The 24502-nt window shown below is 56.4% G+C and overlaps 1 protein-coding gene and 1 long non-coding RNA gene across 2 annotated transcripts; both read left to right on the top strand.

The window, feature by feature from the left end:
* The first annotated feature begins 23 nt into the window (after positions 1 to 23).
* On the top strand, positions 24 to 1099 carry LOC148182811 (uncharacterized). The gene is made up of 3 exons (XR_015774141.1): positions 24 to 144; positions 466 to 518; positions 961 to 1099. It is a non-coding gene; the product is annotated as an uncharacterized LOC148182811 (long non-coding RNA).
* A 15362-nt stretch (positions 1100 to 16461) lies between these two features.
* RSPO4 (R-spondin 4) lies at positions 16462 to 23681 on the top strand. The gene is made up of 5 exons (XM_005524748.3): positions 16462 to 16788; positions 19801 to 19989; positions 20222 to 20365; positions 20456 to 20641; positions 23608 to 23681. The coding sequence occupies exons 1-5, from the start codon at positions 16710 to 16712 to the stop codon at positions 23679 to 23681; spliced, it is 672 nt and encodes a 223-aa protein (XP_005524805.1). The 5' UTR covers positions 16462 to 16709.
* The last annotated feature ends 821 nt before the right edge of the window (positions 23682 to 24502 follow it).

The raw sequence follows: 24502 nt of genomic DNA, 5'->3' as shown, positions 1-24502 counted from the left end.
GGCCGCTGGGCTACTGATTGTTTTATTGTGTTCGGCTCTGCTGAGGCTCTTTGAGTTCTGGGGTCGGTTTCGGGCACCCCAGGACAAGGACATTGAGGGACTGAAGCGTGTCCAGAGAAAGATACAGAGCTGGGTGTTATAAATGTGAACCTCGTTTTTCACACTTGGGAAGGGGCTGGAGCACCAGGAGCAGATGGGGAGCTGGGGGGACTTAGCCTGAAGAAAAGGAGGCTCGGGGGGGACCTGCTCTCTCTCTACAACTGACAGGAGGGTGCAGCCGGGTGGGGGTCGGGCTCTGCTCCCAGGGAACAAGTGACAGGACAAGAGAAAACCGCCTCAAGTTGTGCCATGGGAGGTTTGCTTTGGATATTAGGGACAATTCCTTCACCAGAAGAGTTAGTGGTGGGCTTGGTTGTGCTGGGACAACAGTTTCCAATGATCTAAGTGGGCTTTTCCAACCTAAAGGATTCCATGATCCTGTGAAGGATGTCTGCCCAGCACCATCCAGTAACCTCCAGGTTAGTCACTCTGAGCCTTGGTCCCTGCTCCTGGCTCTTTCTTGTCATCAGAAAAGCATTTGAGTCCATGCTGGGTCTGCTTGTGCTGCCATCGAAAGCCTTCATGCTGACACCAAAGAGGCCAAAGCACCAGATAGCCACTGATGGGTTTATTTCATCCCTTCCATAATTCCTTTGGCTGGGTCACAGTGCTTGTAACACCTAAATTCTATTAAAGTTGCCATTGAAAGGCATTCAGGGGCTTTTTTTCCTTGCCCCTGGGACAAAGCCAGTGTTCTCAGTGTGGCTGGCAGGAGGCTGAGGCTCGGGACAAAGCCAGGGAACACCATCATCTGCTGCTTTCCTAATCTGAGCTTCAGCTCCTTGGGGGATGCTCATCTTGACTTCATTATGCTTCAATTAATTAACTCGCACTGCTCTCTCTTTCCATTTCCCTCTCAAGAAGTCACTGAGGCTGAACAACCGACCACAGCCTGGCAGGTCCCATAGGAACCACCACCAGGAGACACCACACCTCCTGCCATACTCTGCCACTCCTTTCTTCAGGGAAGACAGCTGGACTCATCAGGAAAGCTGCTGTGGATTTTCCACAGGGCTGGGATTTCAGCACAGGAGCTCCATGAGAGAGGCATCGGATGAGGATGAGTTAGGAACAGCAGGAAATGCCTCAGCCGGAGCTTTTCCATTGCTGAGATGTGATTCAGAGCAGCAGCAGCATTTCCACCCCATGGCTCAGCTCACTCCCAGGCAGCAGCCATGGTTTCAGGCTTTGACAGCATCCACATTTCACTTTCCAGCACAGCCCAGCCCTGGGTGGGCCAGGAACCTACCAGTGGTTCCATCTGAATACCCACATCTGAGGCAGGGTTTGGAATCATACGTCTCCCTCCAGGAACCTGATCTGGAATCCTGTATCTCACTGCCGCTATTGGACTCCCCCTATGTTCCTGCAGAGCTGCTGCAGGTGCAGGAGCACAGGGTATTTGGGATCGGTGACATCAGGAGCTGTTGATGTCTCAGCAGGATCACACAGAAGCTCTGCTGAGTGTTTTCCAAGCTTTCTGTTTCCCATCCAAGTTGCTGCCATCCCTGGTCACCCACCATCCTCTCCCCATCCTCTCATCCCTCACTACGTGCTCCCATCCAGCCTTCAGCTTGTCCTCCTGTGGCCTCACTTCCATGTTCATCCTTAACTTATGTTCCTGCACTGTGTTGTGTCAGCTGCCCCAGACTGCTCTTGAGAAGTGACTTTTGGTGCCAAGTCCCCCTTGGCCTGACCAGCCTCTCCATGGGCACAGCAGTGAGGAAAGCAGGATGCCTCCATGCATCCCCTCACCACAGGACCCTCCTGGGAGCCAGGGCCCTGCCATACCTGAGCCCACGGCCCCAGGGCTGGCTGCCACTACATCAAAGCCATTACTCCAGCACCCACGGTGCCATGCTGGCCCACATTGCCTGACTCCCCATTTTCTCCTTCCTCTGCTACCGTGCTTCACTTATTCGGTGGCTCAGTGATGATGAAAACCACTGGCCACATGAAAGCAGCCCCCTAATGTGAGTTAGGGGCCTGCAAACTGTGTGGGAGGCAGGGAGAGTCCAGCCCTGGCTGGAATCAACAGCCAAGTCACTAACGAGGTGATGAGGATTGCAGAGCTGGCGCAGTTGTGCTGCAAGGCGAGTGTGTCAGGGCGGCTGCCGGCCATGGTGGTGCTGTCTTTGGAGCAGCCATGTCCTTTTTGTGACTGTTGGAACACAGATGGAAGCAGGAGCAATGCTGGGAGAGCTGAGCGAGGCCCTCAGAGCAGCCAGCGCCCCGATGCTTCACACGTGTTCATGACAATTCACGCCCAGCTCTTGCACCAAGGAAGCTGCCCTTGGTCATTTTCCTCCCTCTTTTACCCGGGAGCATGATCTGTGGAGACCTGTTCCCTGACAGAGCATGGATAGGGGTGCTGTCCCAGGGGAGGCAGTAGCTGGGACTATCCCAGCCAGACGGCGGTGCTTGGAGCAGGTAAAAGGCTACATCAGCCGGGGTCACCTCCGTCACACAAACCACAGTCTCCCCTGACCTTCATACTTTCTCACTGCCTCACTGCTCCCATTGCATGCGCCCACTGTGGTGTCGTAACGAGCAGAAGAGGAAACAGATTTCCCAACCATCCGTCCTGCTGGCAGCCCATGAGCCCTCTGTGCTGGGAATGGCAGCCCACACGGCCAGGGCAGCTGGCTCACCCCTGTGCTGTGCGTGCTGGGTATGACCCGGAGTCTCACAGGAGAAGGCAGAGAGGGGACGCAAATAATCCCTGGCTGATGTTCAGGTGTTGTAGATTGCTGCTTCCCTCGGGCTCAGCTTGCTGCTGCTCCTCTCCCATGGATGGGAATGCCTCCCATGCATCACCCAGGGTGAGTAGGGCCGGGTGACGGATGGCACTGCCATATTTTCTAGCAGAATCCCTGTCCTGCTCCATGCAGGCAGCAGTTTCCTAGCACACAATGGGAGGGAAAGATGGGATCCCCTGCTGCATAGCACAGAGAGCCAGCAGCGCTGGAGTAGCTCCTCCACAATCTGCTCACTGCCTCAGGGCTTACTGGCTCAGAAGGAGCCACCTGATTGTGACTGAAATCACCAGTGCCAAGGGACGGGGACGAGGGCAGGGGTTCCTGGAATGGGCTTTTCACCTCACTGCCATCATTGCCTTGAGAGGAGAGGTAGTTACTCCATGAAAATTTGGCCTCCCCTTCATTTCCCCTAAATTCAATTCCAGGGAAAGATGACACTGAGGCAGGAGAAAGGGTTTTTTTTCTCCGGGGAAGAAATGCAAACCACATGCAGACAGGCTTAGGCAGGAGGAGGGACTGGGGCTGTGAGAGCCGGCGCTCAGCAGCGAGGCCGAGCTAAAGTCAATTAGTGCTTCAGGACTCGAAACACGCCTGAGTGCTGCGCTTCGAGCAGGCGTGATCCCTGTCGGAGAGAGGGTGCCAGTAGGGTTTGAAAATAATTAGGAAACCCAGAACCCCAGTGCTTCCCAGAAAAGCCTGTTAGTTCTGCGGTGGAAACCTTGCTTGCGGGGAGTGCATCGCACAAACAGAGTCATGACTCATCAACTGGATGGAGCTAAACTCCATTTTTCGAAGGTCAACATGCTCAAGTCCTAATGAACTTTACCCTTGGTAGGGCTCCTATGTTCCCATTGTTGATCTGAATTCCACGGATGCCCAGCACACCTGAGGGTAATGGAGGATGGTTTCAGGGGATGTATTTCATCCAGAGACATGAAGAGCTTCCAAGAAAGCAGTGGTGATGGGGAAACTGAGGCATAGAGGGTTCAGACCACCAGCCCACTGCCTCCAGCCAAAGCCTGCACCCCACCAGTCCTATCCCTGCAGCCTGGGTGGACACTGCCAACCTCTGCTCTTGGGGGATCTCAGCTGTGAATCCAAGCAGTCCAGGACAGCCTTGGAGGAACAAAACAAGACAATCAATCACCCTTGCTTCATCCCGCCCCCGTCTGCATTGTGCGGAGCCTGAGGGACTCCACATCAAAGCAGGAGCAGCTGGCTGCCGGGGTGTCCCAAGCTGGCTGCCGGGGTGTCCCAGCCCCAGACGGGCTGCGCCCTGCCCACGGGCTGCCTGTCTGCACTGCCCACACGGGCTTGGCCTCTGCTCGCTGCCTGAGCCCCGGCAGCAAAGCCGGGATGCAGCGCTGCTCCCTGCTCCGAGTATGGAGGGAGATGTCCGAGGTCACGGCGGCTGCAGAGAGCACCAAAGGTGGGGGTGCATGGATGCAGGGACACCACTGTAGCATTCCAGGGCTGGCAGCACCTCCCCTCTGCAGGGGCGAGCAGGAGGTGGCATTGCATATGGGGGAAGAGCCAATCCCATCCCAAGCTTATCCTGGAGCTGCAGGAAGCCTTCACAGCAAAGCCTGCTCCTGCCGTGCAGCTCCCGCTATCCTCACAAGACCCTTTTCTTTGCAGTTCCTTCCATGCCACACGGCGGGCGCCTCCCTCGGGCTGCAGCCCCAGCGCTGCTGCAGACAGTACATTAATTTTTGGATGTCTTTTGCAGCTCCCCAGCGTTTCTCTCCATCCCAGGCACGCACGGCTGGGATGAGGCAATGTTCTCGGGGAGTGTTGGCTTCCCGACTGGTGGGGAATATTCCTTGATGAAACTGGTCCAACATGCTGCCCAGTGGGGCTGGGGGTGATGAGGGGGTGCAAGGAGTCCAGTCGTGGTGAGCTGGGCTGCACCATGGAAAAAGCCAGCAGCGTTGACCATCTGGGATGGGGCATCTGGGCAAGGGAGAGCACCTGGATCCCCCTGGAGCAGTGCTGTGTGGGGGTGCGGCAATGGAACAGCAATTTGGGTACAACCCTCCAGATATCCCTTATTTTCCCTCTGGCAAAGGGTCAGGGTGGCTCTGCCCTGTGACCACAGCATGGGGCAGAGCAGGGAGGACGTGTCTCTGGTAGCCTGCAGGACACACGTGCCCGTGGTGGGTAACAATTGACATTTTTTCCACTTCATTAATTAAAACACAGAACAAAAGTGACTAAAGTGTGAGGCTGGGTGTTTACAGGGAAAATTCCTCTTCAGGTGCCAGGTTTATTAATAGAAGAGAAAAAAAACAAGGGGGAGAAGCAGGGCCACAGCTGGACAAGGAACATCTGGGAAGGATATGCTTTTGTGGGGGTGGATGGTGTTGGGTGTGTGTGTGGGATGGGGGTGTGAGGATGGGGGTGCAGTAAGCGCCCGTGTCACCCCACCACCAAGCCCCTGAGATGCTGAGTGGCCGTGGGGAAGCCATGACGTGGGAATTGCTGTGAGGGAGGAGGTTCCCAGCTCACCCTGTGGGACCCTGGCAGGGCTGATTCAGATCCTTTGAAGTTTTCCCCATTAACTGCCACAAACTGGTCAGGTTCCAGGCTGATGAAGCAGGAAATGCTGTCAGCATTGCCACCAGAGCTGGAGCTCCTGGGACACAAGAAAGACATGCTCAGCCAGGGTTCATGGTGTGAAGTTTGGGGCAGCAAAACCCCCCTGGCTCCTTCAAGCTGCCCCCAGGAGTGCAGGGACTCCCAGCAGTGTTGGGGGCTGGCAGAACTGTGCCTCCCCCAGACCCATATGCCACCCACCTCTGCAAAGTGCCTGCACACAGGCTGGCATTTGCACTTCCATATGTGACACATTAGGATTTGTTTAGAAGCCCTTTATTGTCATATTTTGTTCTTTATTTCCTACAAATTCAATTTGCTGAGGGATATGTGTGGATTGTGAAATTATTTTGAGAATAGTTCCTCTGGGTTTTTTAATTTCCTTTGTATTAAATTTATACAGTGTTTAAAAGGCTGTGAAAAAATTTATGTTACAAAAAAAAATACCCCCCCAAAAAAAACAGAAAAAAAAAACAAACACAAAAACACAAAACAAAAACAAAAACAGGAGGGCAAAATTCCAGGGAGGAAAGAAGAAGAGCCCAAGAAGGGGATGAGCTGTGGGCTGGCACTGGGACCAGCCACTGCTGCCTCTGTCGTGGCAGGCGCTGGGGATGGTTTGGCACAGATGCCCCCTCCTGCTCCCACTTCATCCTGGATGGAAAACCAGGCTGGGAGAGATGTCGCCACTGCCTCAAAAGGGGTGCTGGAGTGGGACCTGCCATTTGCTGAGGCCTGGATGACTGTGGTTTTTCCCACCACTCAGCCTTTCCCTTTCCTTTGCTCTCCATATGGGAGCAGGACACGGATGCTTTGCAGAAGGCCGTGGGGCTTCACTGAGCCCTCGCCTGCCTTTCCAACCCCTCGCAGTCATTCAATGCAGACATAAAAACCCATGGCCACTCCCAGCAAGAAATTCCTGACAAGAATTATTCCCAAGCTGTGACTGTGGAAATCCAGGCTATCCCCCATTAACAGCTCCACAGCTTGGAGGCATTAGGGACCCCTTTCGCTGCCGGGGTGATGGCCAGTCAGGAGCCACTCTCCCGCCCTCTGTCCCCTTTGCTGGGTGTTTCCAGCTTCTTCAAATCACAGACACATTTTTCATCTCTTTATTTCCACCATTGTCATTGTCATTGTTCCAAGCTGGTGCAAATTGGGAACTGGCCGTGCACTGACACAGCTGCTCCCTTTGCCGGCAGCCGCCCTTGTCCCCAGAACCAGCAGGAGGGCCCATTCCAGAGATGGGGATGGTATTGCATCCTGCTGCCAGTCCTCCAGGGGTTTTTGCACCTTGGTCCATGCCCCTGCCTGGCACAGGACCCCTGGCATGCTGCATCCTGCCTCCCTCCAACATAATTTCTCCTTTGCAGCCTGCCTGAGGACTGCTTAGAGGAGGGTGCAAGGGCTGTGCCGGTGTCTGGTGAAGGTCTGTCTGAGACCCCCCAGTGTTTTAAGAGGGTTCCTGGGGCCTCAGCAGCACTGAGGAGGGGGCTGGAAGCTTTGGGAATGCTAGAATCATCCAGGTCCAACTCTCTTGCCATGGGCAGGAACACCTTCCACCAACCCATTCTACCTGGCCTTGAACACATCCAGGGACTGGGAAACTCAAACCCAGCAGCATCCTCAGCCTCAAGGGACCAGGGACAAGGACTCCCCCTTGCAATGTCAGGGTGCCCAACCCTTACCACAGCTATGCAGGGTGCTTGGTGCTTCTCAGCACCAGGGGAGGGAGATGATGTGGAAAATAATTATGCAAGAGGATTTATCCATTATTAAGATGGAAACGGAAGAATTCAGTGAATGCATAACTTCGATCAAGAGCAAGATGCCAGGGCTGCAGTTGTCCAGTGCAGTAGGATGTGCCAGCAGCACTGACCATCTGGGAAGAACGACAGGATGTTTGAATAAGCTGAGAACAGAACAGCCTCCCAGGGCTGTGGTGAGCCAGGGATCCAGGGATATGGGGATAGAGGGATGTATGGATGCAGGAATGTGGGGATTTGGGAGAGGCAGACATGCAGGGACCCAGAGATGAAGGGATGCAGAGATTCAGTTGTGGGGTTGCAAGTCCCAACCTGATGGTCCCTCTGCCCATCACATCCCTCTGCCCATGCAGACCCTCGCCCTAACCCCAGGCTGCCGAGTCCTTCTCAGATGAGCCTCACTCTGATCCTCTGACCCCTCTAGGGAACTTGGCAAAACAATGGAGGAGGATTGCTGAGCAGATCCCAGCTTTTGCTCTGTTCTAGGAAAAGAGAGGCCACACCAAGAACTTTCTGAAATTCCTTCCTGAAGCCTTGGCTGGGAGCCGCCTCTGCTTTGCTGAGACATTCTGACCCTGGCAACACTGGGGCTTGGGCCTGGCCTGGCCACGCCATCCTGCCTCTTCCCAGCACCCAGGTTTAGGGAGCTGTAGCCTTGGCAAGGGCTCCCTGCTCCAGCCTGTGCCCCTGTGCAGGTGTCTGGGTGTGGAGCCTCCCTGCCAGCCAACTCCTGGCTCCTCTTTGCCCCTAGAGTCACGAGGTGGTGGCTTCTCCAGGCCACCAGCATTGCTTTCCCGGCCACATGCTGGCAAATTCCTTTCACATGAACAGGAAATACGAATTCTCCTCTTCTCTTTGTTTTTTCAGGAAAAAAAAAAGTTAAACAAAAAATAATCTAATCAAGTGCTGTTTGTTTGTGGTCTCAGTGATCTCCAGTTGTTTGGTTGAGGCTCAATGAGATGCCATTGGGATGGACAAGGACAGGGACACTCCAAACCTGCTGCAAACCCAGGTGCTCCCAGCCCTGCCATTGTCAGCAGTGCTGGGGCCCAACCCCATGTGGGGATAGACAGACATCCACATGGCTCCACTGGAACTGGGAGCACTGGAGCCAGAACTGGTTTGGCTGATGGAACCATTGCTGGCCCTGCTTCTGTCGGGCTGGCTGGGAGAGTGTGGGAGCAAAGGGATTGTTGTGTGGTCTTCCAGGAGGGCTCAAATTAACAAAACAGCATTGTTAAACAGCTCAAAACATCAGTATCCTTTAATTATCCCCTTTTCCTAAGGGAGGAAGCATTTTGCACCTGGGGAGCCCAGGCCACACATCACTCTTTCATCACAGTATGATGGGATTTTTCCTCGATGCTGATGTCTGGAAGCAGCCCTTCTCCAGGCCCACAGTGGGAAAGCATGGTGCTATGCCAGGACCCTGGAAATTCTCATCCATGGGAAGCACCAATGTGATCCTCACAGGACCCCTGTTCCTGGGTATGGCCCAGCATAGGAATATCTCTCCTACTACAAAGAACTGATGCAAGTTTATTCCCTGTCTCTGAGCAGCTTCAGTTCCCTTGGGACTGGAATCACCCTTTGCACCCCAGAGCACCCCTAGGCCAGGGCTGGGACCTCAGCAGGAGGGACCCTCTGCCTGCAGGAAGGTGCTGGAACTTCCCTTCTGCAATGGATGGCCAGGTTGGTTCTGTTGGGAGCCTCCCAGACAGCTAGGGAAGAGTGGGGATGGATGGAAAGAGATGAGGGCACCAGGTCATGATGTCTCTCCATGTTGTGGTTGCTTCAGAGCTGAGACAGAGCTCTCCCTGTGGTGGAGAGCCATGAACCCCCAAAATACCAGGGGAAGGAGAGGTGGCAGCTGAGAGCGCCTGGAGTGCGTGCGGGGTGCGGAGGAGGCTGGGGATATTTGGAAATGTTCTTTTTCTACTTTCATAGTGCGGCGTGCATTTTTTACTTCATTTAATCTTTTTTTTTCTCAAATTCCCAAGCGAGGAATTCTTTCCATGAGCCAGAGCCTGCTGCCACGGCTTTGTGCCCGGCCATGGCACTGGGGACCAGTTGGAGACCATGCCCCTGTATCCCAACTCCAACTGCAGCAGCACGGATGCTCAGAAGTGGGCATGAGGCTCAGGGCACCCAACTGGCACCCTCTCCATCACTGCTTCAGCTCCACTGTCCCACCCCAAGCCCCTTTCCTCCCCACTCCTGAGATTTAGTGCTTTTTGGGGTGATGAACCTCCTCTGTGTGCTTCGAGCGGGAGCTGCCCACAACCCATTTTAAACAGCTCAGGCTTTGTCTTTATTCCAGCTCCTGAAAATTGAATTTGTTAGTGGCATAAACAGGATATAAAAGACTGAAAAAAATAAAAAGGCGAAGGGAACATTTTTCTCCATGTCTTTTCCTTCAACCTCTGAGGACCATATCTGCTGGCACTCTTGAATGTTAGTCAAACTCCTGATGGCAAACAGGCCCATAGGACCTGCTCTGTCCAGCATCCCAGGATACTCCTGACCCTGGATTTTTTAATACTAAGGTTACAATTTCTGCTCTTTTCCTTTTTTTTCCCCTGGTGTTCTCCAAACTAACGGTGGTTTATGGTGCTCTTTGACGTCAGCCACAAATGGGGCTGCCAGGTGGTAATAATTTTCCTGAATGTCTGCTAAATACAATTATCACTCCATTTTCACTTCAGAAATATTAAAGTTTGTGTTCCTCCTGTTATTAATTCTGAAAAAAGCCTTTATAAGTCACCGTGGCACATGGCCGCTGGCCCTGGGGTGCTGGCAGCCACAGCGGGGCTGGTGACCATAGTCCAGGCTAGCCCTGCTGTGCCACGTCCCTGGATTTTTCTGGAGGGGAGGGATGTGAGGCAGTGCCCTAGAGACCAGGGACAGAGCCAGGAGTTGGGATGTCAGCAGGACTGAGGATGAATCCTGAGGCTGGGAGGGTGAGGAGGCACCCATGTCCCTGTGGGAGACCCAACTTCCAGTTCCTGTGGACCACGAACTTAAATCAGGTGTTTCCCAACCCCATGCCAGCACAGCAGGGTCCATCAAAGGACGAGCTCCTAGACACGCAGTTTCCTCCTGGCTTGGTGTCCAAAGCATGAGCACATCCCTGCAGCTTTGGCCAGGGCAGGCAGGAGCTGAAGAGTCGCTGGCTTTTGTCACGGAATGATCACATCCTGCTGCCAAGAGGGGTCCATGAGGGTGGGGATGCTGCAAAAGTCCAAGTTTAGCTGGTACAGAGGTTGCAGGGCAGTTCCCAGAGCTGAGACACTGAGGTTGGATTATCAGCAAAATGGCTTAAAAGTAAACTTTGAGACAGAGACACTATCACAGCCTTTGGTGGCCAAGTCCCAGCTGAATGATGCCAGCACCAACATCAGGCTCTCAGCCCTGGCACAAGCTGAGGTGCAGGTGCAGCCACACATCCTATGTTTTCCTTCCCTGAGGGCACACAGATGGGCACCTTGCTTGCCTTCCACTGCCCAGGGTCACCTCAGCCTCTCACCACATCCCCTGCCTGGGAGCACTGGGAGCTGCAGCTGCAGCAGGGCCTGGGCAGGGCTGGCCGTGGGCGCTGGAGCCATGACTGCAGTGGCTGCTTCCACAGCCCTCCCTGGGCTCTGTGGCTGCGGGGCAGGGGGGGAATTTCCCCAACCCCAACCAGCAGCCTGCCCAAAGGCTTTGTCTTCTGCTGAATTCCAGCTGGTGAGAGTCATCCACCAGAGTCAGAGGATTTACCCTCCTGGGGAATGATGTGCAAGAGGGAACCATGTAGTCACATTAAAATTATTTGAAAAAGAATGGGACTTCTGAGTGCTGTCTCACGTGGAGCCAGGAACATCCATCTGACTGATGCTTCCATCTGTCTTTCTAAATAGTTTCCTTAAATAGTACAAATATTATAAAAAAAAAAAAAAAATTCTATTGGAATTTGGCATATATGGTTCTTAGGAGAATAGAAGAGGGCCAGATACTAAAATACCATTGCCTTGCTCCCTTCCAGTAACAAACACATGATTTTCATTGCAGGGAAGGCAGAGGCAGCTGACAGTTACATCTGGCACAGAGGAGGATGCTCCATGGTCACTGATGCTTTGGCTTTGCTGGCAGAGCAGGCTGTACCCAGGCTGAGGGGTCCTGTTGGGCACAGTAGAGGCACCCGATTCATCCAGCTCCCTACAGCAAAGGAATCTGCAGTCCAGCTGCCACAAACCCCAGGCTCCCCATCCTGCACTGCAAGTCCCATCTCCTGCCTTTCCTTGGAGAGCCCTTCCCTGAGTCCCCACTGTGCACAGCCGGGGAAGTGGCTGCGATGGTAGGAGGAGATTCTGGGGCACTTTTCACGCCATGTCTCAGTTCCTCAAAGACTTTGCCTGCTGTTGCTCTCACTATCACTTCCTGCCAGCTCTTCCCAGGAACCCTGTGGTGCCCACAAATGGGAATTGGTTTATGGCCTGGCTCAGTGTTGGTGATTCCTCGCCACCGTGTTCACTCGTTTCACCCGTTCAGCTCCACTCAAGGAGCGATGACAGATTTTCAGTGACAGAGTTTCAGTGGCTCGTGTGGGATGGAGATTGACATTGGCTTCAAGGATGGTGCTTGGTGCAAGTGTTTTCTCACAGGGATACTGGGGCTGGGGACATTTCCCTGCCCCAATGTCACCCACTGCTGGGGCAGAGTTGGATAAAACCTTCAACAACCCCCAGCCTTCATGTTCATCTCCTCCTTTCACCTTCTCCAGTGAATACTGCGGTCTCGGTTCAACGGTTCATGCAGCGAGCAAGCGCCTCCTCCATCCTCCCGAGGTTCTCCACATTCCACCATCCTCATCTTCCGGCTACCTGAGAGCGTGGCCCCAACACCACCTCCCCTTGGGACATCCCAGCTCAGCCATAACCACCTGCAGAGCGGAGGAGCCCAGTGTGGGGATGCCGTTCTTCCCAGCGCCCGTCGGTGCTGGCCGGTGCTGCGCCCACCGCGTGCCAGCCGCCGGGTGTTCTCCCCGCTCTGACAGCTGTACGGAAATTGGAAGGCGACGCTGACATGTGTCAACAATAACCAGTGAACAAGCGCCAGCGGCGGCAGCGGCTGTCCCCACCACCTCGAGGAGGCTGGCCACTCTTGGCTGAAATCACGGCACGTTGCGGCTGGAAGCAGGAGTATTGTTTCAATTATTTCCATTATATAAAGTCAGGCCATTTAATATATTCTGCCTCAAAGGGGCTCAACTAAAGAGATAAAATAAACACTGGAAATCTGCTCTGCTGACATGGACCAGGAATTCAGTTTCGACACCAAGCCTTCCCTCCCATCTCACTGCTCATCTTCCCTTTCCTCCCGGCTCCCTGTCCTACTCTTGCTGCCCCTCAGCCTTCAGCACCACTTGATGCCAAGTCCCTCTTTGGGCTTTGCTCCTGTTTTGGCAGCTGGAGCATTTGAAGGCTGTGCAGCCACGCTGGCGTCCAGGACTGGAGCAAGCCAGAGGAGCCAAGAAGAGAGATGGAGCTCCAGAGCTCGCTCTGGGATGAAGGATTTGATTTATGGCAAATCTTAAGCCTCTTGGGATGCCACATTCCCTGAGAATAGCAGGAATGGTGGGTGGCACAAACCCAGGAATGGCTGGAGTGTGGCATGACGAGGAGAAGAAGGAAAAGGAGAAGGAAAAGGAGGAAGAGGAGGAGGGGAGAGCAAATGTGCCATGAGCGTGCTGCAGGCTGAACTTGGCAATGTCAGCACTAAAATCAGCCACCTTCACGCCTTCTTTCTCATCTGGAAGAGCTGATGGCACCCCAGCACTGAGGGACCTCACTGTCTCTGTGCTGGCCTGGGAGGTGATCAGTTGGGCTGCCAGGACTGGAGTTGCTCCCACCAGCTTTGACCAGACAGGAGCTGCTTCCCATTAATTTCTTCCCACAGCATCAGCCTCTCCAGAGAACTCCTCCCTTGCAGGGCTGTGCTAGTCCAGGTATTCCCAACATGTTGGCATGTGGGAAGGAGCACAGCCACGCCAGCAGTAAATGTGTTACTTGGCCTTTCCCAGCATATTTCCCTGCTCCGAGCTCTGCCTCTCCTGGAGCAGGGTCATGGGCAGTGCCACCGCCAGGGACCCGGGTGACGGAGGGAGCCGTGTCACGGGATGCCAGCGGGGGCTGCGGTGCAGTGTGAGGTGGAGCTGGTATTTCATAAGAGCAGGGAAAGGGCCTCTGCTGAACTGGCGCGAGAGCAGCTGTGACTTTCCATTCCTGTGGGAAGTGGGCTGCCACCGTCCAAGCATCTGGGCTTGTTATGATGGGAGAGGAATGCCAAGTATTTTTCTTCCTTATCCACTACCATCAGCTCAAACCCTCCCCTGATCAAACCCACATTCATCGCCTGGGATGCACTGGGGAAGACCCCTCCCAGCCCTCGTGGCTGCTGGGAGCTCATGGCACCTGTGGAGACACCCTGCCCTCATCCAGGGGCTCTCTCCATCCCCCTGCCCCTTCCTGTCTCCTCTTGCTGCTAGCCAGCTCCAGACATTTAATTTTCACATTACTACCTTTGCTAGGAGCATCCCAGCACCTGCAATCCTGCACCTGCATCCCAGCACCTGCATCCCTGTGCCACCACTTCTGTGACTGCATCCCTGGTGACCTGTGGGCCCGGCAGGACCACACTGTCCCCTCCAGAGCCCTGAGCATCCCAAAAGCAGCCATTGGGATGGTGCCACGGGCGTGTACCCTGGGGCGCCAGCCGTGCCGGGAAGCAGGCGGTGCAGCTTTGGAAGGTCACCAAGATTTTTCCGAAGATGAAAGTGTGCTCAAGTGTCAAACAAACTTTCCAAATTATCTTTCTGGACACTTTCTCCTTTCTGCTTTGGAAGACGGAGGAGGAACATTTCATTCCCTCTGTGCTGGCGTGGAGCGGGGCTGCGTGAGGAGCCGGGAGCCGCCAGCCTCACTTCTCCCCGACATCATCCCTGAGTCACTGCTGCCCTGGCATCGTCGGCTGGGCTTCCCTCTCCCCACAGCCCCCCAAACCCCTCCCAGCACAAGAGAGAGCTGCCAGGTGCCCAGTTAAACAGCAGACACCGCCTCTGCTCCTACCGACAGTTGGATTTGTCATAAATAGACAAATTAAGGGAAACGTGTGGATTTCTCTGCTCTCTCAGGGATTCCTGGCACATGGCAGCAGGGGCATGGGGACAGTGGCTGTGCCACCCTTGGCAAATCCCCCGTGATCCCAAACAGCTGGGGATGAGCTGAGCAGTGGTGCCCTCAGCATCCTGCACTAACGAGAGTTGTCTAATTAGCGCTTCTTCCTGTGACGGGTCACCCTGGCGAGGCTTGCGCCGACATCCGCTCACCCATGCCGGCAGCCAGAGCGTGACCGGGAATGAGGTGCTTCCCTGGCCCTTGCCCAGTGTTTGCCTTCCAGGTCTGGACAAGGAAATTCCCTCCCGGCTCCAGGGCAGCTGGGCAGGCACCCAACAGGACTTCTGGAAGCTCCTTGCCCTTTGGCATCCACACCAATGCAGCTGCCTGCAGCCAGGACTTGGAGATATTCTGATATGCCCAACACCATTTCCTTAGCCCTATTTTCCTGTGTTGGGATGGCAGCAGCATCACCATGTCCACATGGGCCCCCCAGCCTTTGCAAACTCCTGATGGTAATGCCATGCTGCAGGTTGGGTTGTCTATGGAAATTTAGGCTGAGCCAGATGCTGCAATTTATGCATTTTATGTGTAATTTTTCAATTTATTTAATAATTAGAAAAAAAACCTAAAGTGATCCCAACCATTATTACTCCTGGTTCCCTCAGTTATTACTCCTGGTTTCCTACAGTGAGGCCAAAGGGGTCTGAAATGGCTCCTTTGTTGTCTGATCATTAACCCTTCAGGAATGAAATGCAGCAGTGCTGGATGGAAGCAGTGGGGAGAGAGGCTCAGGGGGGCTGGGGGCAGAGAAGGGAAACAGGAGGGAGAAATTTGAGGGGTAGAGAGAATATTAACCCAAATGTACTGTCCCTGGGCATGGTTGGACACCCCAGGACACTGATGGACACATCCACTGCAGCCCCCTGGGTGGTCCACTCTGGAGCAATGAGTTTGCTGGTTCTCAGTGGCCCCCAGCCTGTTCGTCCCTCCCAGATAATGCAGACCCAGAGCACCCCGGGTGGAAAGGAGCCCTGCAGATCACTGGCATGTGGGACGAGAGGATGGATGATGATCTGCCCCAGGGAGCTGTGGGGGGGGGGTCCTGTGTGGCCCGAAAAATCTCTCTGTGCCCCCTCTGGGGGGAGGAGAGGGGCACCATGTGCTGCTTTGCACCTGGTGATGACAGGAGTGAATGTGCTGTCACTGGGGTCTGTCACTGGTGGCCAGCGGCCTTGGACCCCTGGCTGGGACGTCACCAGGCTGTTCCAGGGCACGGCTGCCGGCACAGGGTTGGCACGACGGGACGAGCACATGGGGCAGCCAGGATGGGGACCTGCACCTATAGGTCACCTCGGGTACCCGGCGAGTGAGGTGTTCCCCTCCTGTCCCGCATCCCGCTTCAAGCACAGCCCCTAGGGTGGGTTTTGGGGAGCACAGCGTGGCACAAGGGGTGTGGACAGCCGCATGGGAGCCCGGAACAGCTCAGTGAGCTCGTCTTGGCTTGGAAGAGCTTGGCACAGCTCGTCTCGGCTCAGCTTCGCTCCCGCAGCTCGGAGGGAGGTGAGTTAAGAAGCGCTCGGAAAATCAGAGTCAGCTGCAATACTGAGGACAGCCGGGGCAGACCCACAGCCGCCGCCGGAGCTGCCGGAGACCCACCACGGCTCCCGGCGACCGGGGGGCTCAGCCCTGCCCGGGGGGCTCAGCCCTGCCCGGGGGCTGTCACTGGCTCCCCCAGCCCTGCGGGGTACAGGAGCGGGGGGCTGAGCCGGGGGGGATGAGCGGGGGGGGCCGGCCCAGGCAGCGTCACCCTCCTGGCTCCACCCCCCCAAAATTGCGGGGGGCTTCGCTGTGACCCCGGCGCTGGGATGGCAGCGGGACAGTCGGACCGCGGCGGGACGGCGGGACGGTTCCCAGCCGAGGTGGTGGCTGGAGTGCTCCGGGGGGATCCAGCCAGGGCGTTTGCCAGTCGCTTTGTTGCTGCTGGGGGATTTTTTATTTTTTTTATTTTTTTTTTTTAGGATTATTATTATTTTGAAAGGGAGGGTGAGGAGAGGGGGCTGACACTGACTATAAAGGCAGTGCTCCCTGGAGCAGCCGGGCACTTCCCCGCCACCATGAGCACTCCCCGGGCCTGACAGCCCCAGCCTGCCCCACTGTCGCCGGCTCAAGCTGCCCTGAAGCGTGGCTGGGTGTCCGAAGCTCGGGTTGGGATGGTGTGAGCCTGGAGCCGCTCGTCGCCCTCCCACCACCCCTCACCGGCTCTGGCAGGAGCCGAGCCTTCCAGCCGCTTGGATGATTTGATTTCTTCCCTGTCCGACATCACTCCTGCCCAGATGCAGTGGATAATATTCATGTTGCTGTTATTCATCAGCTCCATGGAAATGCTCACGCAGAACCGGTGGAAGAAGCAAGGTACAGTGTGCGCAGAGGGCTTGTCCCGCTCGGGTCCTGCGGGGTGGCTCTGGGACACCAGGCTGCCTGTCCTGCCTGCACCAAGCAGGGAGGAGTTGTGAGCCAGGGCTGGAGGTGTCGGGACCCAGAATACCCCCAACCCCAACCCCTATCTGCGTTCCCCTCTGGGTGTGTGGCACGGGGCTGGCTTGGCAGTGTGGGAAGATGCAGAGCGCAGCCCCATAGCGCTGCCTGCCCAGTGCCAGCCCTGCCTTTGGGGCTGGCAGGAAACAAGGGACACTGGCTGGCACTGGGACCAGCTCTGCAAACCCCAGCAGAGCCAGACACAGTGGGGATAGCACAAAATGGGCTGATTTTCCAGTATTTCCTTTCTCTGCATAAGACACTAAGTGCCTTAGGAGTGAAAGGTCCTGGAAGGATGCTCAGAGCCACGGTAGGCACTGCCTGTCCACTGCCCCATCCTTTCCCCAGGAAGAGGCACCAGCTGAGCCACTGCTTGGTGCCTGGACAAGGGCAGGGTGTGCTGGGGCTGTGCCGAGGCACGTGTCCCCTCCATTGGGCACTGGGTCATGTCCCTTCACTGGGCAGTGCCAGGCAGTGCCAGCTGGCTGTGTAAAATGGGTCCAGGGCTGGTTCTCAGCTCTGTGCCAGGAATGCCTTGGTTTTGGGGCCAACGTGTGCCAGGGTAGGGGCAGGACCGACCAGGACCATGGCTCTCAGGGCTGGAGCCCAGAGTTTCCCTTGAAGTTGTTCCATGTTAAAGGCATGCGGAGGCAGTAGGTGTGTGATGATGTGGGTGGCCAGGCTGGTGGCCAAAACACCCCGGATGGGAAACAGCCAAGCACCAAGAGGGGCTCCAGCTACAAGTGCTGGATGTTGGGTAACGCAATGCTCCAAAGGCCTCAGGTCTTGGCAGCCTGGGGTTCTGGCCATGGCTTCACACCCCAGACATGTGTTATATACACGGGATATAATATGTCTGGGATAACCTGCACAGAAAAGCCAGCACAGAGTCCAGGAGCCATGAAAGGTGCTGCAGCATTCCACAACCTCCCTCCTGGGAGCTCTGGTCTGGGCCAGGGACTCATGGTTCCCAGCAGGACTGGGTGTAGGGTGGGCAGAGATGGGGGATGTCACACCCATGTCCAGCACAGCTCAGGAACCCACTGTTCCCCATGCCCAGTGCCCATCCCAGCTCAGCCCTGCACTCTGCCATCACCACTGGACAGGAGGAGATGTGCCCACCACCCGTCCCTAATCCCCAAGCCCACAGTGTCAGAGTGAGCCACATTCTGTTGCTCTCTGTGGTGGCTTCCAGTGTCGCTCCCCATGGCAGAGACGTGTGTTCCATGCCAGCAGCACTGGGGAGTGGAGGAGGATGACCCCACTTCTCCCAGTTCCATAACATGGGATTGTTTCCAAAGCCAGTGAGAGGAAGGAGGCCCCGGAGCTCATCCAGGGCTCCCCACCTTCTTCACCCTGGCTGGAGATGGAAGGAGAGCAGCAAAAAAACCCCTAAATATCAAAAAGAATTAGGGAAGGGAAAGAGGCTCGTAAATCCATGGGTCTCCAGGGAAGCTACTCCAGCTGCAGCCAGGAACACAAATGTTGTCAGCATTTGGTAAATATCTAACAGAGACCATAACAACTTAATGGATCCAAGGTGCTTCGTTAGCGCTCCCAGCAGACGCAGCTCTAATGAAGGCTCCTGGCAGTGCTGCTGTCCCAGACAGTGTGCCCCAGAGAAGGGACTGGGATGTGCCAGCTTGGGGACAACTGCATGACACCACAGCACCATGGACTGGCTGCCAGGGACCAGCGCACAGGGCTGCGGGGCATCACCAACCATCATTGTCTGACAGAATCCTCTGCCAGCATCCCCCCAGCTTCCCCAGCACCTCTGCCCCAGCCCCACAGCTGTGTGACCCTTCTCATGCAGCTTCTGGGGTCAGAAGGACCAGTGCCAGCCACTGATCCCAGAGCTGAGTCTATGTCTGTGCCGGGCAGCACCCAGCAGGTGGCTCGGCCTTGTAGCAACCTTGTCCATGGAAGGTGTCTCTGCCCGTGGCAGGGGGTTTGAGACGATCTTGAAGTATCCAACCATTCTGTGATTCTATGGTTCTGTAGAGCCCAGGTTCTAAGCATGCCTTACTGGGGCTTCTGGCACTGTCACTGCTACTGAGGCTGTGTTGCCAGAGCCAAGCAAACAGTTCCCAACACAGGGGTACGGTGAAGGCATTGGATTCCTGCATGCAGGAGTTCAGCGGCCCCGTTCATGATGCCCAGCCTGAGGTTGCAAAAAGACACAGGGTGTGTGTAATCCCAGAGCTCGATGCTTCCCAGCTCCCAAAGTGCCCCTGTGCCTGGAGCATCCCTCCAAGCTGCTTTTCTGTGGGCTCAGAGGGCAGGAGCAGTTGGCGGTGTCTCTGTGGGCTGGTGGATGTTGGCACCCTGTCCTTGTCCCTGGGAACAGAGGTCACCCACCTCGGGGTCACTCACCCTCCCACAGGCTGGGAGTACAGCACAGGCACCCAGGGAGGCAGCAGAGGCTCTTGAGCAGACAGATCCTTTTCTCAGCTCCTCTTGAGTGCATCCAAAATGCCCTTTGTCCTCTGATACTTAACAGGCATCAACTGATTAATCCAGGCCAGATCATATTTCTACCCACTGACCCAGTGGTTGTTCCACTTCCCATGGGATGGGCAAGGCTGGCTTGGAATGTGGCTCAGACTGTCACCCATGGGCAGTGCTGGGCGTGGGGCAAACCCTCAGTGTGGATCTTGAAGTGATGGAGGCCATCAGTGGTGACCAAGCTGGGAGCGATGGCTCCATGTGTCCCTCTGCTGCCAGCATGGACAGAGGTGGGGATTGAGGAGCAGAGAGAGGCGGGATGGCATTTGCAGGGTGACAGGGCAGTGCTGTGACCCTGGTATGTCAGAGAGGGGCTGCCACGGGGCTAGGACCCACCTCGGCACCTATGCCATAGTCCCTCTCCTCCATTTGTCCCCGCAGCGAGCGCTGGCCTGCTGGAAAACTGCACGGGCTGCGTCCTGTGCTCTGAGGACAACGGCTGCATCACCTGCCACCACCGGCTCTTCCTGCTTATCTGGAGGGACGGCATCCGCCAGTACGGGATGTGCGTCCACACTTGTCCCCCAGGCTACTTTGGTGTGCGGGGTCTGGAGGTCAACAGATGCACAAGTACGTCCGGGGGTCCCCCTGCTCCCCTCGCCGCCCTGCGGGTCCCAGTGCTGCGGGAAGGGCGATGGCTCCATTTCCCACAGCACCCCTGGTGGCACTGGATCCGGTTGCGGCCGGGCTGGGAGGGCTTCGTCCCCTTGCCCAGAGCTTCAGCCTGGAGCCCGCAGGTTTTGGGTCCCCGGTGGATGCCGGGGATGCCCCGGGCTGTCCCCTGATCCTTCCCTCCCGGCAGAGTGCAGGTCGCCCAGCTGCGAGAGCTGCTTCAGCAGAGACTTCTGCATGAAGTGCAAGGACAAGTTTTACTTGTACAAGGGCCAGTGTTTTCGGCAGTGTCCCCCCGGCACTGCGGCACAGCCCGGCACCCGCGAGTGCCAAGGTAAGCAGCACCCTCACCCCGTGCCCGTCGCCCCCGGGGACGTGCCTGGCTCCGAGGGGTCACCGATCCTTTGTGTCCCTGTCCCTGCAGAGACGTGCGAGCCGGGGCCGTGGAGCGAGTGGAGCGCCTGTACCCACGAGAGCCGGACCTGCGGCTGCAAGTGGGGCGTGGAGACGCGGGTGCGGGAGGTGCCGGAGGCTGCCCGGGACGAGGGGACTGCCTGCCCCACGCTGCTGGAGACCAGGAGGTGCCGCATGAAGAAGCACTGCCCGGGAGGTGAGCACCGCGCCGCCGGGGCTGGGGACAGCTCCAAAGCGAGCCCGAGGGGCGCTGCAGGACGATGGTGGCAGCGGGGGTCTGGCAGCGGCGGGCGAGCCATGCTGTCATCCCCCAAGCATTTTGAAATTCTGGGTAAAGCCGTCATCTCAGGCACATGTGCTGAGCAGCCCTAGGGCTGGCTACTCCCACCTGGCAGTCCCGGAGACTGCCTGGGACTAGCCAGTGTCCCCTTCCATGCTGGGCTGGACTGGGCTGGGCACTGGCACGAACCGCCGTGGTGGGATGAGGCTGCCGAGCTCCAGCTCCCATCCTGCCTCGACGTGAAGGGACGCTTTCTGTACTGCAGCTGTGGGTGAGGAGGGTTGAGACACACAGGGGAGGTTCCTGCTGCAAAAACTTCTGAGCTCCCCAAAAGCTGCAATGCTCGTGGAGCAGGAAGGCATCACCCAGGGGATTTCTGATGACCAAAGTTTTGGAAGACACCCCAGGGCACAGTCCCACTCCATGGCTCATCTGGCCAGATGTTCACTCATGCTCCTACACTTCCCCCCACCTCATTCCCAGCCTGGGGGCTCCCTGGCTCAGGGATCTCCCCACCTTTCACACACCAGAGCTGCTGCAGAGTCTGTCCGGGCGGTGCGTGCACGGGTGCAGGGCCGGCAATGGGAACCAGGACATGGCTGATGTCATTTTTGGATGCAGGCATCTGGACTGAAGCTACCCTAATAAATCTCCACTTAATAACTGGCAGAAAGGGGGATGCATGAGATACCGATCTGAAGTGCCTGGCAGCAGATCTGAGCCACCGAGGGTTGCGGTTCGGAGCTGCGGGATCACTCTGCCGTGGGATGAACTGGCCGGCACCGCCAGCGTGGCAGGGATCAGAGAGGACAGGACTGTGAGGGTGGAGAGAAAAAGGATGAGGAAGGGGGGCAACAGCAGAGGACGTGCGTGCTGGGCGAGGGACACGGAGCAGGAGAGAGGTTTCATCCCAGCACCATCAATCATAAATAATATTTTCCTGCTGACAGTGCAGAGGAGCTGATTCCCTTCCCCACCCAGGTCCCAACTCACGTCTTTGGGATGCCAGGTGGCATCGATTTTGAGGATGTTCCCCTCCCTGCTAGTGTGTGCCAGCTCCAGACCCGCAGAGCTGGTGACAGTTTGATGCAAGAAATTTAGTGTGGGAGGACAGGCTCCCACACTAGTGCACAGGGAGCACTGTGTCCTGGAGCACCGTGCCCATGCCCTGCCCTGCCTGGCACACAGCGGGTCCCACTGGCAGGGACTGCTGTGCCAGTGTTCCAGGGGCACCTCATCTTGTGAAGTTACTGGGAAAACACCCCAGAAAAGTGCTTGGCCTCCTGCCTCTGCCTGTGCTCCTGCAAGCTGGAAGCCCTGGGGCTCCAGTGATGGGCTCAGGGACTGGCAGGACTCTGCTCTTGAGGCTGCTATCCGGGATCAGCTTCAGAGACAGGTCTGTTCCCTGTCCAGCAGAAGGAATCCCATGAGTGCCCCCCAAGCAGCCCCCTCAGGAGAGAGCAGCCCCTCCATGCCTCCCACTCCTGGTCAGGCTGTTCAGAGTCCCTTCCATGGCAGAGCGTGTGTCTGCCCTCGCTCCCAGGCTCCTGCCCGCCTGGCCAAGTGCTGGGTTATGGGATCCAGATGCTGGAGGAGGACGAGGAGTTCACTTGATGCATCTGAGACACCCCCAGCCCAGGCGAGCCAGGGCAGGCGGCCGAACCCGACTGTGTGATGAGAGATTTGTGCCACCACTTCTGAGCCATCCAGGCGGCTGGAAGGGAAAAGCTGCCGCGCTTGGCCATGGCACAAACCCCTCGTGCTGCTGTAAATCTGCCTTGGGTGTCTGTCCTGCTCTCCAGACGCTTGGCGTGCGTGCCGTGCCCTCTCCTTTGTGGGTGGCAACTGTCTGGAGATCAGAGCCCAGAAACAGGGTTTCAGAGCCAGGCAGGGCAAGAACTGGAGCCCTCAGAAGGGACTGGGGACAACAGTGCTGGCACACGCAGCACCAGGGACAGTCATGGTCCCTTGTGCCCCTCACACCACCAAGCCCCCACCATGTGCCTCTGATTGGAGTGGGCGTAGGGGGGCAAGGACTGACAAAGCTGCCCATTTTTTGGGGCAACCATTCTGATCTGTAGCATGGACTCGCCCTCCCACTGGAGCCCATGGCACAGCAGGGTTTATCCTGAATCCCTGTTTCTTTGGCGTCTCAGCACCAACACTTCAGCCAGCTGGAAGTGTGTGGCAGCTTCTCTGAGCAAATATTTGGGTCCCAACAGCCTGACCCTGGAAAGCTGGCAGTGGGTTGTCCTGGGATGCATCCAGGCTCCACCAGCACCAGCTGGTTGTGCCATGGGGATGGGGACAATCCACAGGTGGAGGACATCCACAAGGAGAGAGAATTAGCATCTATGCAAGGATGCACTCCAAAGCCACCTTGCTTCCCACCATGCCCAAATCCTCCCAGGGGCTGTCTGGGTCCCACGGTGGTGGGCAGGTTCCCACGTCATGGCAGAGCTGAGCACAGCTGTGCCATGCTTTGGGGTGTTGGTGCAGCCACTGTCCCTCTCCAACACCCACAGCCCTTGCTCAGAGAGAAGCTGGGGTTTCTCCAGGCAGCTTCTGCTTGGGTTGAGCTGCCCCACCCCATTCCTAGGGATTTTGGGGTACCAGGACTGAGAGCCCAGCCATGGGAGATGTGGGGACAACACTCCAGTGTCCCTCTGCCCATGCCATCAGCACACCCAGACCCCCACAGACCCACACTGCTGTTTCATGACCGGGAGAGGGCTCTGGGATCCCCAAAATCAGAAACTGGGTCGAGCACTAACAGCCTGAGAGAGGATATGGGATCAGCATCCCATGGATGGGGCTCAGGTCAGATCATATTGCCTGGCCAATAAGTGAGCTCTCCTTTTCTCCTCCTTTTTCTGTTGCAGAGAAAACTGAACCCAAAAATAAAGGCAAAAAGCGACAGAAGAAGCCGAAGACAGAAAGGCACACGGGCACCTAGCAGGCTCCAGCATGGGAGCTGGGGCACCATGGCAGAAGCTCCCAGCCAGCTCCTGCCGCAGTGCTCCAGCCACACCACCCCTGATTTTCTATCCACCAAAAAAAAAAAACCCAAAAAAAAAACAACAAAAAAAAAAACAGAAAAAAAAGAAAAAGAAAAGAAAAAGAAAAAAAAAAATTGCACAATTTTCTCTGCCCCCTCATCCCCCTTTTCTTTTGAGACAATTTATGGCCTGTAAAACATTTCCTTTTCAGAAAATCTAATTTGCAATGTCCAAAGCAAAGCCCTAGGGCTTGGGGAGGGGGTGGCTCCTTTATTCCTCTGGTCTTCCCTCTCCCCTAGCTGCTCCATCCCTTCCCTTCCTGCAGACGTGTGGGATGGGGTTAGACCGGGGTTGGACCCTGCTAATGAAGCTGATGCCTGCCCAGATAGTGTTCCCCAGGGCTGGGAGATGCCCTGGCTCCACAAGGTCCTGATTTTATGGGAGTGCTGGGGGCACAGTGCCCCACTGAGCTGATCCAGGTGCCGGATAGTGTCCCCCATCCTCAGCCACAGGCACGGGAAGCAGCAGGACTCCCGGGGCTGGGACCCCACTGGGGACTGTGCACTGCTCACAGCAGCCCAGCCTGGTGCTCAACATTCCCAGCAGCACAACCAAGGGCCAGGTCCTGCTCTCCTGGGACTCGGAGGACAGCTGGACCTCCAGACTGGCAAACCCTTCTTGGGACCACGCCAGCCCAGCACTCAGCACGCTCATGGGCCAAATCCTGCCGTCCTTGGGCTCCCAGAGAGGCTCAAAAAGCTTCTCTCCCAGCTGGATG

This window comes from Pseudopodoces humilis, chromosome 19 (genome assembly GCF_049639895.1).
Source record: "Pseudopodoces humilis isolate 2021_Gansu_Grassland_sample_001 chromosome 19, ASM4963989v1, whole genome shotgun sequence".
In the NCBI taxonomy this organism is placed as follows: Eukaryota; Metazoa; Chordata; class Aves; order Passeriformes; family Paridae; genus Pseudopodoces; species Pseudopodoces humilis.
This window is presented reverse-complemented; position numbering and strand designations above follow the sequence as displayed.

Bases quoted from the DNA above. Each gene is read 5' to 3' on its own strand.
- RSPO4 (XM_005524748.3), top strand. From the start codon at position 16,710: ATGCAGTGGATAATATTCATGTTGCTGTTATTCATCAGCTCCATGGAA. The intron at 16,789-19,800 runs GTACAGTGTGCG...TTGTCCCCGCAG, and splicing joins GAACCGGTGGAAGAAGCAAG to CGAGCGCTGGCCTGCTGGAA. The intron at 19,990-20,221 runs GTACGTCCGGGG...CCCTCCCGGCAG, and splicing joins GGAGGTCAACAGATGCACAA to AGTGCAGGTCGCCCAGCTGC.